The following is a 12,869-nucleotide window of genomic DNA, read 5'->3' on the forward strand; positions in this document are numbered from 1 at the left end:
ATTCTTTACATTTGATTGTAGTTAGAATTAATTCTTGTGATTGATTTACTATGTTTTCCTTTTGTGCCTTCCAAGTGTTTGATGAAATGCTTGGTTGGATTTTAGAGTAGAATTTTATGTCCTTGGCTTAGAAAGGTAACTTAGGAACTCTTGAGTTACTAATGTCCAAGTAATTGATGATTGGGATCCATTGACTCTAGTTCTCACTAATTGAATTAGTGGAGAGTTAGGACTTATGGAGTAGGATTGATATAGCTCATTTGACTTTCCTTTACTACTAGTTAGAGGATGATTTAATGAGATTAATCCTTGCCAATTCTCATATTGTGGTTAGTGATTAGGATAGAGATCCTTGACCACCAACCCTTGCCAAGACCTTTTTAGCCATTAGTTTACTTTCTTGCCATTTATCTTTCATGCCTCTTATCAAAACCCCAAAAATAATTCATAACCAATAACAAGACACTTTATTGTAATTCCTAGGGAGAACGACCCGAGGTTCCAATACTTCGGTTTATAAATTTAGGGGTTTGTTACTTGTGACAAACAATCTTTTGTATGAAAGGATTATTGCTTGGTTTAGAAACTATACTTGCAACGAGAATTCATTTGCGAAATTCTAAACCGTCAAAAAATCCATTCATCAGTGCCCACCAGATATGTTCAATGAATGGGTGCAGCTGCACATTTTCTATGAAGGGCTCTCTTATGAGTCAAAGAAGGCCGTAGACCATTCATCCGGAGGATCTTTGAACAAGAAGAAGACTATTGAGGAAGCCATAGATGTCATTGAAACAGTAGCAGAGAACGACTACTTCTATGCTTCCGAAAGAGGGAACACAAGAGGAGTAATGGAGCTAAACAATGTAGATGCTCTGCTGGCCCAAAACAAGCTCATTACCCAGCAGCTGGCTGACCTCACCAAGAAGATGGAGAGGAACCAAGTAGAAGCAATCTCCACTTCGTCAACAACCCAAGAAGGAGTGAATGAGGAAGTAGAGGGTAGTCAGGAGCAAGCCAACTACATTGGGAATTCACCTAGGCAGAACCATGATCCATACTCCAAGACTTACAACCCTGGATGGAGGAATCACCCAAACTTTGGGTTGGGAAATCAACAAGACCAAAGCCTTGATCAAAGACGTCCAAATCCAAACAATGCAGCCCACCAACACTTCACATCTAGACCATATCAACATCCCAATAACAACACCTCTCCACATTCATATCAAGGCCAGAATAACCCTCCTCAACCTGACCTATCATCATTTGATGAAAGAATCTCAAGGATTGAAAATCTACTTGAAGGCATATGCAAGGATATCCAAGACAACAAGGTGTTCAAGGAGGAAGTGCGAGCCAGTTTCAAGAACCAGGGAGACACAATCAAGAGGTTGGAATCTCAAGTAGGATATCTCTCTGAGCAAATTCCCAAAGCCACAGATGGATTCCCAAGTGACACAGAGAAGAATCCTAGAGGTGAAACAAAGAAAGTAAGATGGGAAGATTGCAAGATGGTCACTATAAGTGATAAGGAGATTGAGGACAAGCCAATCAAGCTGTCAGAACAACCTGAAGATACCTCAACAGAGGAGGAGGGAAAAGAATACCAAGAACCAGAAATATCAAAATAGGAGCACTCTATGCACCTTTTTCCCAGCTGCTCAATGGTGCTGTGGAGAAGAGAATATACTCAAGATTTCTGGACTTGTTTGCATCTCTGCATGTGAACATACCATTCATTAAGATTATCCAACAAATTCCTGCATTCATCAAGTACATGAAGGAGCTGCTTCCTAGGAAAAGCTCACTCAAGGAAGGCCAAACTATAGTGATGAATAAGGAGTGCAGTGCCCTCATTCAACCGCAGTTGCCTACGAAAAGAAAAGATCCAGGGAGTTTTCATGTCCCCTGTGCCATAGGAGAAACAATGTTTGATAGAGCACTCTGTGATTTGGGAGCAAGCATCAACTTAATGCCCTTAGCCCTGGTGAAGAGACTGCAGATCAATGAGATATTGCCCACAGATGTGGTCATCAGGCTGGCTGACAAAACTCAAAAACAAGCAATAGGAGTGGTGGAAAATGTGTTGTTAAAGGTGGGAAAATACTTTCTTCCCACAGACTTTGTCATCTTGGACATGGAAGAGAGTCACACTCACCCAATCATATTGGGAAGACCATTCCTAGCTACAGCCAGAGCACTCATAGATGTGGAGCGAGGGGAGCTAATATTGAGGATCCATGATGAGCAACTCAGCTTCAATGTCTTCAAACTCTCCCAAGAAGCTGACCAAGAAAATAAAGAACCAAGCAATGATCATACTGAGATGCTGACAGAGGAAACAAGCACTGATGCACCACCAACACATCCTAAAACCCCATTGCATGAGGAACAAGGCAAACAGCCATTGTCACAGCTCAAGGAGAAGTTGGAGGAACCTAAACCACCAGAGGCATGTGAACACAACAACAAAATTCCCTTAGAAGAAGTCACCAAGAGCAAGGTAACATCAAAAGGGACAAAGAAGAAGGTACTAAGGGGGTGGAGGAACAAGAAGATCCCTACGGAAGACTTCTCTCCAGGAGATAAAGTGATCTCAGCTTACTTCCCAAATATCCCCCTAATCTCCCCACTGTACAATCTCAGTTACCTAAGGTCTTCACTATTAACAGAGTCCTCTCCTTGGAACATGTAGAGATCATTGATACAACCAATGGATATAAGTCCAAGGCAAGAGGGGAGGACTTGAAGCATTATCAACCTCCCTGATGAAGAAGAAACGTCAAGCTAGTGACGCTAAAGATGTGTGCTTCATGGGAGGCAACCCATGTTTTATTAGCTTTTACTAGTGAATAAGTCAATATTCATAAATTCCAACCCAAACTTGGTGAACTCCTTATTGTGCAGTATATAGTGAGGAACAAGTTTGGTGTTCAAAGCAAACCAAGATGCATGCTAGTCTTGGGAGTTTTGAACAAAACTTTTCATCACAATGCTTCAAACTAAGTTTGGTGTCACCCCATGGTGCCACCAAAATGCATAAAGGGATACACACTTAATTAGTTAGTTGGAGTTCATGAATAAACAATCTAATCTTTTTTTTTATTAATTATAGCCGTAAAGGCTAAATTATCTTTTTGATATTATGTCTTACTTTTCTTATTTTATCTTTATAGGAAAAGAAAAAAAGCATTAAAAGGGATGGATTGGACAACTAAACAAAGAAGGATCGGACACCACAAAAGGAGGGGCTACACACTTGTTCTAAAAAGGGAATACATTGGAAAATGTTGCCATGCAACATTGGAAAAATGGGACCTCTAAAAGACCAAGCAATCTCCATCATAAAGTGATAATCCTTGTCTTTTGTCCATGCATAACCCCAACCGTCCATCAAGTAACCACTCCATCAATCCACACCCTCCATTCTCTCACAACGTCCCTATATATGACCCTTATTCCGTACCCACCTTCATGGTCATCACCCACTCTTCACAACTCTTCATTTCGGTACAAGAAACTCCTTACTCCATTACAAACATTTCCCCCCTCACTCTCTTTATTGCAATAAAACCCTAAACAACCAAAAGTCTCCACAACTTTACCACCTTCACATATTAACTATCATTCATGGCGTCTTCGAGTTCTAAAAGAAGGAAGGGAAAGGAACCCATGGAGCAGCACCCGTATGACGAAAAGATATTTAGAAGCTTGCATCATGCATTGCAATACGGGTGGATGGTTGACAAGGAAATCATTTACGAGCTAGGATTTCAAGTGAAGAAAACTGAGTGTCCTGAAATCACAGAGAAGGTAGAAAAGAGAAGATCGGAGATCCTCACTGACCCTGTCACTAAGGTGAATACAAATCTCATAAGAGAATTTTATGCAAATGCGGTCCGATATGATAAGAAAGATGAGTCATATACAAGCTTTGTGAGAGGAAAGATGGTGGATTTTGGTCCCATGAGTGTCATGAGGGCACTGAAGCTACGGTCTATACAGTTTGAAGAAGAAAGTTATCACTCAAGATTGGACAACCCCAATTATGACCACATTTTGCGAGACATTTGTGTACCCGGAGCTGACTGGGAAAGGGGTGCCAGAAAGAAATCAAAGTTCATCAAGAGAACAGATCTCACTCCTGAAGCCAAGGGGTGGTTTGAGCTAGTGAGAAGGTCTATTCTCCCAGCTGCAAACAACTCGGAGGTGAATGTCAAGAGAGCCACGATGGTGCATTGTATACTGAAGGGAGGAGAAATCAAGGTTCATGAACTCATAGCTGAAGGCATTAGAAAGATGGCAGAGAAAAGCGACTCAAGAGGAATGTTAGGTTACCCCAGCACTATTTACCGAATATGCAAGAAAGCTGGGGTGGTTTTTGAAGATGAGGATCCCATGTGGATAAAGGAAGGCATCCCAATAACTGTACGAAGGATGAATGCTGCAGTATCCCCCCTGCCTCAACGGAAGCAAAGGAAGAGGACAGCCCCTCAAGTAGTGGAAGGACAAGTCTTAGAGGGGCAAGCACAACAGACCTTGGACATGCACCAATTGCAGGAAGCCATTGATGGCTTGTCTAGACAATATTTGGAAAGCCAAGGAGTACAGAAAGAGCTTCAACTACAGATGATGGGGCAGCAAGAGGAAGCACTCTCAAGATGGATGACTTAGCAAGGTGAGTGGCAAAGGCAAATGATGGAACAACAACTAAGTCAAGGACAACAATGGGGAGAAACATTCAACAGGATGGAACAAAGGCAAAATGAGCAACAAGAATCCACCCAGAGGCTAATCAACATCCAAGCACATCAAGGGGCACACATACATGAGATGCATCGAAGACAAATAGAACAGGTAGAACTATTGGACGAGCAAAGGACATTCGCAGAAGGAGTTTACATGAGCGAGACAGGACATCACATAAACACTCAAGCCAGGCTCGGCTACTTAGTAGGACAGCTGCCAATATTGCATCCAGGAATAGCCCGGTATGAAGAAATGAAGGATGAATTAGCACGAGAGGAAAGACAAAGGGTAGAAGAGAGTCATGAGTCAGTGAGGAAGGCACTTGAGGATTGGAAGCAAGCAAGATTGGCACGGATGCGAGGAAATGCAAGAGGAAACAAGGAGGACAAGCAAGGAAAAGAGCATGGACGACCACAAGAGTAAAAGGTGGTGGAGTTCCTTCTTTGTTCCATATTTCTCTATGTTTTAAATAAGGAAGATCTTGTATGAAATAGAATTTGCTTCCATGTTATGTTTAAACCTTTTTCAATTCTGTCTTTTAAGTTTTTGGTATTGAAGAAAGTCTCTGTGTGCTGGTCTTTATGTTACTGCACCATTTCTTTACTTACTTGTATTCTTGTCCCTTTTGAATCAAATGAAAAGAGAATGATTGTTTTCAAAAGACCAGAGAAGAGTTCATACTAGGGAGTAAATCCATGAGTTTGTGGTATGGTCATAAGTTAGCTAAGTTGGTTCAACCACAAGGTGGGAAGACAACTATCTGTCATGAATACTATGCTTGAGACACACCCCATGAGACTAGCTAAGTAAGAAGATCCTAATAAGAAAAAGGGAAAGAACAATCAAGGTTGAGGAATAAAAGAAAAAGAGTAAGCAATAAGGCTAGGCACCAATGGTTTTAAATCTTGAGGCATGTGTCTGTGGTGTTCTTGTGTGAGGGATCTACTTGGATGAATAAGCTCTTAGGAGTGCCTTATCACTTGGTAACTTGGGTTAACTAACTCGGGATTATCAGCTGAAAGTCCACTATCAAGAGTAACCCTCACCACAGAACATTTAGTAACCCAAAGAGGTACTGGACACCAAGGCCTCAAGTAAAGAAAAAGAATAAACTATATGCCTGTGGTGTGCATGTATGGGGGAGAGACTTGAGCAAGTAAGTCCTTAGGGGTGTCTCAACACCTAGCACCTTGAACCAACTGGTTTGGGAGGGTTGGCTGAAAGCTTATCTTAAAGAGTTGCCCCCTTACAGAACACTTAGCCTGAAGGACACCAATAAGCCCTGAAATGACAATAAAAGGATCAATGAATAAAAGTCTCATGGGATGTAAGCAAAGTGAGTATTGTAGGGCATGATAAAGGTCTGAAAGCCAGGAATGAACCTAAGTTGCTATGCATGAAACCACCATAAAATCAGTGACATGACTTCCACAATAATGACTCATTTCTCTTGGCATTTCATTCATCATTCTCTTGTTCGAGTACTTGCTTAGGGACAAGCAAGCTTTAAGTTTGGTGTTGTGATGCCAAGGCATTTTGGCCAGTTTCACTGACCTTTTCTTTACTGTTTTTAGGGTAGTTTCATACATTTTCTTAGGAAATAAGCTAGTTTTGGGTAGATATTCACTTACACCTGGATTCAAGCATACATTGTGCATTTTACATGATTTCATGAGGATTTTGCATGAATTTATTGACAAATTGTATGCTGCATTACCCATGACTTGGACTAGAACTTTGATGCACTCTATTGCTTGATTTCAGGACCAAAGGAAGCAAGGAATGGGAGGTAACTTGCAAAGTTAATGAGAAAAGTGACTGCCAATAACGCTCTCGAAGCCATCATTACCCACGTTAAGAGTCACGTTAACTAAGTTAACGTGAACTCTAATGTGAAGAAGGGAATTTGAGCCAACATTAGTGACACTTAACATTATCACTAACGTTGGCCAATGCTCATAAGTGGCCACGTTAGAGTCCACGTTAACTTAGTTAACGTGGCCTCTAACGTCAAAAGGGGGAAAGGAGGCAAACGTTAGTGACATTCAACATTGTCACTAACGTTGGCCTAAGTGCACAATGCCACGTTAACTCTCACGTTAACTTGATTAACGTGGGAGCTAACGTGAAGAGGAAAGGGTGGTCGACAACGTTAGTAACACCCAACATTGTCACTAACGTTGGAAGCAACCACACAACCCCAAGGAGCCACGTTAACTTCCACGTTAACTTAGTTAACGTGGAGGCTAATGTGAAAGAAGAAGGTGATGGCCAACGTTAGTGACACTCAACATTGTCACTAACGTTGGAAGGAACCACACAAGCCACTATGAGCCACGTTAACTCCCACGTTAACTTAGTTAACGTGGAAGCTAACGTGGATGAGTAAATAATGAGCCAACGTTAGTGACACTCAACATTGTCACTAACGTTGGGGATGGCTAAGCTTGGCCACGTTAACCTAGTTAACATGGACTCTAACGTGAGACATGGGGGCACATTGGAACGTTAGTGACAATGTTGAGTGTCACTAACGTTCTCGAAGGATGGCAAGCCTACGTTAAAGAGCCACGTTAACTAAGTTAACGTGGGCTCTAACGTAGGAGCAAAGGGGGCTTTTCAACGTTATTGGGAAAGTTGAGTCCCAATAACGTGTGCGAAGGACCTCGAGGCAACGTTAGTGGCAACGTTTATGCCACTAACGTTGAAGTTAACGTGGCTTTTACTTAGGAAACGTTAGTGAGAAAGTTGATTGTCACTAACGTTCTCGAAGTCATATTTTCACTAAACGTTAACACCCCTAACGTCCTGAGCAAAAGTCTCTGCCCACTTCATACTTTCTCTCTGCAAGTAAAGCCAAGCCCAAATGAAGAAGAGAACTACTTCAAACTCAAGATGCAAAGGCCCAAGACTTGAAGAACCAACTAGAAGATGAGAAGAGTAGTATATATAGGAGTAGCTTTGAATTATTTAGGGGAGTTCGGGGAGTTGGAAAATAGCATAGAACTACTTCCTGTATTTTACTTTCTTTGCTCTTCTAGTTTTCATCATGTATTCTCCATCTTTGTTTTTATTTTCCAGAGCTATGTACAACTAAACCCCATTCATTGGGTTAGGGAGCTCTGTTGTAATTTGATGAATCAATACTAGTTTTCATTATTCTTCTTCTATATTTTCTCTTGATTTTACTTGAAAGCTTTCGATCTTCATCCAATTGGGTAGTTATCTTGGAAAAGAAACTATTCATACTTGGATCTCTTCTGAACCTTGGAAGAGGAATGAAGAGATCAAGCTAGAAATGCTTTCTCATGCTGGACCAAATTGGGTTTGGATGGATATGTGACAATAATCCTCTCAATGCTTGATTTGGGAAATGCATGTGGTATAATCAGTGACCATACTTCATCTCTTCTCATGAGCAATTGACCATGGAATTGGCTATTGATCAAGATTTGAGAGATTGAACTACAAGAAATTGTAATTCAATCACTTAAGATTGCCAAGGAGATCAATGAGTGCATTGATTGAGGAAGAGATGTAAATGAGATTGATCCGGAGAATGCAACATCTCCTAAGCCCAATGAACTCCCCATTTCTGATCTTATCCATTCTCTTTAATTTCTATCATTTACATTTATGAGCAATTCCCCCATTCCCATTTAAGATTCTGCAATTTACTTTCTGCCATTTACTTTTCCGTCATTTAATTTTCTGCAATTCTCAACTTAATTCCTGATTAGCTCAACTAGAACATTCCTCTAATTAAAGTTGCTTGATCAATCAATCCTTGTGGGATTCGACCTCACTCTATTGTGAGTTTTTACTTGACGACAAATTCGGTACACTTGCCGAAGGAAATTTGTTATGAGACAAGTTTTCCGTGCATCAGTATGATATGCAAAAATTGGAACTTTGGGTAGCTAAGCATGATTTTAGAATTACATAGAGTGTGTGTATAGGTGAAGAGCTTAGGTTAATCAAAGATTCATATTATAAGCTCACTTGGCCATACATATATCCTCACCCTTACTTTAGCCACATTACAACCCTGAAAAAACCTCATGATGTTTGCATTGGTACATTAAATTTTTGTTGATTGGTTAGATGAAGAACAAAGTTTAGAAAGCATGATTAGAGAAGGGTAGAGTGATTAACCCTAGACACTTGAGCGATTAGAGTGCATATACACTACCAGTGAGGGTTCAATGCTTAATTCTATGTTCCCTGCTTTCATGAGCTATCTTCTTACAAGTTTACTTGTCTCTTATTGTATGATTTGAATTAGTGAAATCTGATTTATGTTGTCTTGAAGAGCTTATTTACTTTTAACCAAGTAGATAGAAACATCTTAGCATGTAGTTGCATTCATATAGATAGGTTGCATTTCATACATCATACCATTCCTCTTTACTCCTTTATAGCTTCTCTTGAGCTTAGCATGAGGACATGCTAATGTTTAAGTGTGGAGAGGTTGATAAACCACTATTTTATGGTTTATATTGTGCTAAATTGAGTGGATTTTCATCCATTATTCTCACGCTTATTCATAGAAATCGCATGTTTTATATTTTCCTTACCGATTTTGTGCTATGATTTGCAAACATGCTCCTTTGACCTTAATTTCATTAATATTAATTCTTCCTTTATACCATTCGATGCCGTGATATGTGCATTAAGTGTTTTCAGAGATTACAGGGCAGGAATGGCTTGGAGGATGAAAAGGAAGCATGCAAAAGTGGAAGGAATACAAGAAGTTGAAGGAACTGCAAAGCTGTCAACCTGACCCTCTCGCACTAAAACAGTCATAACTTGAGCTACAGAGATCCAAATTAGGCGGTTTCAGTTTCGTTGGAAAGAAAATATCCGGGGCTTCGATTTGATATATAATTTGCCATAGTGGCCATATAGATAGGTGATGCGAACGCGTGCTCCACACAGACGCGTTGTAGTGACGAAAATCAGCGTGGCAGATTTCGCCCCCAGCGATTTCTGGGCTGTTTTCGGCCCAGAAAACACAGATTAGAAGCTATAAAGTGGGGGAATCCATTCATTCATAATAATCAGCTTATAATTCATAATTTTTAGTTTTAGATGTAGTTTTTAGAGAGAGAGGTTCTCTCCTCTCTCTTAGCATTAGGATTAGGATTAGGATTTCTCTTAATTTTAGGATTACTTCTCTTCAATTCATAGGTTCAATGTTCCTTTAATTTATTTTCTACTTTTATTTATTCTATTATTTTAATTGTTATTTATCTTTTCAATTTTGCTTATGAACTCTTCATGTTAAGATTTGAATATTCTATTTAATGCAATTTGAGGTATTTCAGATTTATGATTGCTTTCTTTTATTTATCTAAATAATTTAGATTTTTTCCTTTTGGCTTTGGTTGATTAATTAGTAACTCTTGAGTTGTCAAACTCATCGTGATTGATAATTGTTATCTTTGCTGATTGATTTAAATTCCTATAACTCTAGTCTTTTCTTAGGAGTTGACTAGGACTTTAGGTGTTAAATTGATTTATCCACTTGACTTACCTTCATAGTTGGAGGTTGACTTAGTACGGAGCAAAATATAATTCTCATCACCATTGATAAGGATAACTAGGATAGGACTTCTAATTTTCATACCGTGCCAAGAGTTTTATTAGTTATTGATTTATCAATTCCTGCAATCTATTTTTCTCATTCAAACCTTTTTCAAAAACCCAAAAATATACCCTTTTCCATAACCAATAATAAACCATACCTCCCTGTAATTCCTTGAGAAGCGACCCAAAGTTTGAATACTTCAGTTATTAATTTTAAAGGGGTTTGTTACTTGTGACAACCAAAATGTTTGTAAGAAATGAATTCTTGTCGGTCTAGAAGCTATAATTACAACACGAATTTATTGTGAAATTTCTAGATCGCGCGAGAGTTTCGTTCTTCAAACAACCTGGACTGGGCCCATCCATTCACTGTCAGAAATTGGGTATATGATACCCGCATCAAGTAGCCTAGTGATGTCCTTCTTTACCACATCGAGGATAGTTGGGTTGAGCCTCCTTTGCGGTTGCCTAACCGGCCTAGCTCCTTCTTGGAGAAATATACGATACATGCACTTACGTGGATCAATCCCCACAATATCGACTAGGCTCCATCTAATTTCCTTCTTGTGCTTTCTTAGAACATCTAGTAGCTTCCCTTCTTCTTCACTAGAAAGCTCAGTAGCAATAATGACTGGAAACTTATAGTTGTCCTCTAAAAAAACATACTTCAAATGAGATGGAAGAGGCTTCAGTTCACTCTTCCCCTCAAGATGAGGTTCCTTTTCATCAAGCTCACGGAGTTCATTCTCAACAACTTGCTTTTGTTCATCCTCTTGGTCATCCGTCTCTTCAACAATAGGATAGCATAACTTGTTGTAGTCTTCTTTTCGCACTTCCGCTACCACTTCAACGATTACATCACATCTGAGAACGGAATGCTCTTCGGGAGGATGCTTCATAGCTTCTTCCAAATTGAACTTGATAGTCTTGTCTCTAACCTCAAAGGAATATGTGCCGGTGAAGGCATCTAACTTGAATTTAGAGGTCTTAAGGAAGGGTCTACTAAGTAGAACGGAGGATAAGCTTCTATTTTCTGTTGGAGGCATTTCCAGGATGTAAAAGTCAACAGGAAAGGCTAAGTCCTTGATCGCCACAAGTACATCTTCTGCTATTCCCATCACCGTGATCACACTTTTATCGGCTAAGGCAAACTTCGCCGTCGACTTCTTTAATGGAGCTAAATTCAACCGCACAAAGATAGAAAGCGGTATGATGCTTACGCAACCTCCTAGGTCACACATACAGTCATGAAAAGTGCGCCCACCAATACAACAAGACACCATCAAGGAAGAAATCGAACTACTCAAGGATAATGTCTCCAACTCTCCTATCCTATCCTTGTGTGTACACAAGTCTTTCATAAATTTTACATACTTCGGAATTTGTTGGATAGCATCAAGAAGTGGTATGGTTACCTCTACCTTCTTGAACACTTGAAGCATGTTCAAATCAAATTCCGGCGTTTTCTTTGCTTTCTTCACCATGGAAGGGAATGGGATAGGAATGGACTCATCCGCTATAGCTTTTCTCTTGGGTTCTTTAAGGCTTACTCCTTCTTCCTCATGTCTTTTGTCTACCTCCTCTTCTTCATGTGGAGCTTCAACAACCACTCCTTCCTCATGAATGTCTTTCATGACCCTTGGGGGTATCTCCTCCAATGTAGTCCCCGACCGTAGAGTGATGGCATTAAGACCGCCCTTGGGATTTGGTTGGGGTTGGGATGGAAGGTTAGAAGAGCTTGAGGGTTAGTTGGTGTTGTTGTTGGAAAGGGACATGGTCATCTTTGAAAGCATGTTAGTGAGATTGGCCAATTGAGCGCCCAAGGCATCAAATTGAGCCTTGTTGCTCTCGTCCCTTTTTTCCATAACGGCTCTAAGCTCATCAAATTGATTGGTGGGAGATGAAGAGGTTTGGTTGGATTGTTGTCTATGGTGTGGTGCCTGATATTTGGTGTAGTTGTTTTGGTTTTGGTTGGGGTGATTTTGGTTGGCTTGGTGATTGGTGTTGTTATGGTAGTATTGAGATGAAGATTGGTTGTTGTTGTAATGAGAAGAAGAGTTATTCCATCTTTGGTTTTGATTGCTCCCTTGTGAATTATCCCTCCACCCTTGATGTTGATTACCACCATGAGGGTAGTTGTTTTGGCCTTGAGAAGGATAGGGTGGACGGTTGTTGTAATTCACATTGGCCACTACAAGGGCATGTTCCTCTTGAATTTGACGGCATTGATCGGTGTAATGTGTGGTGCTTGATGCCAAGGCATCTTAGGCTAGTTTCACTAGCATTTTTCTGTTAGTTTTAGTTGTTTTATGCATTTTCTTGAGCTTAAAGTAACCAAGAATGGTTAAATGAATAACAAAGCAATGAACCATCCAAACAGTATGATTTTGATGCAAATTCCATGAGTTTTTAGTTATATTACTTGAATGCTATGAATGGAAGATTTCTCATGAAATTTTGCAAGACTTTGATGCAATTGTTTGGATGATTTCAGGGAAGAAGAGGCTAGGCAAGGAAGCAACAAAATC

At 40.0% G+C, this 12,869-nt stretch overlaps 1 protein-coding gene across 1 annotated transcript in view; it reads left to right on the top strand.

Annotated features, from left to right (window-relative positions):
- Positions 1 to 3,675: 3,675 nt before the first annotated feature.
- The window catches only part of LOC148565105 (uncharacterized), a 35,897-nt gene continuing 26,703 nt past the window's right edge, over positions 3,676 to 12,869 (top strand). Inside the window, exon 1 of the mRNA XM_088487119.1 lies at positions 3,676 to 3,861. Coding sequence (XP_088343245.1) covers positions 3,676 to 3,861 — 186 coding nt within the window. The remainder of the gene's footprint in view (positions 3,862 to 12,869) is intronic.

The sequence above is a fragment of the Arachis ipaensis genome, chromosome B5, assembly GCF_059453495.1.
Source record: "Arachis ipaensis isolate K30076 ecotype BB chromosome B5, ASM5945349v1, whole genome shotgun sequence".
Lineage (NCBI taxonomy): Eukaryota > Viridiplantae > Streptophyta > Magnoliopsida > Fabales > Fabaceae > Arachis > Arachis ipaensis.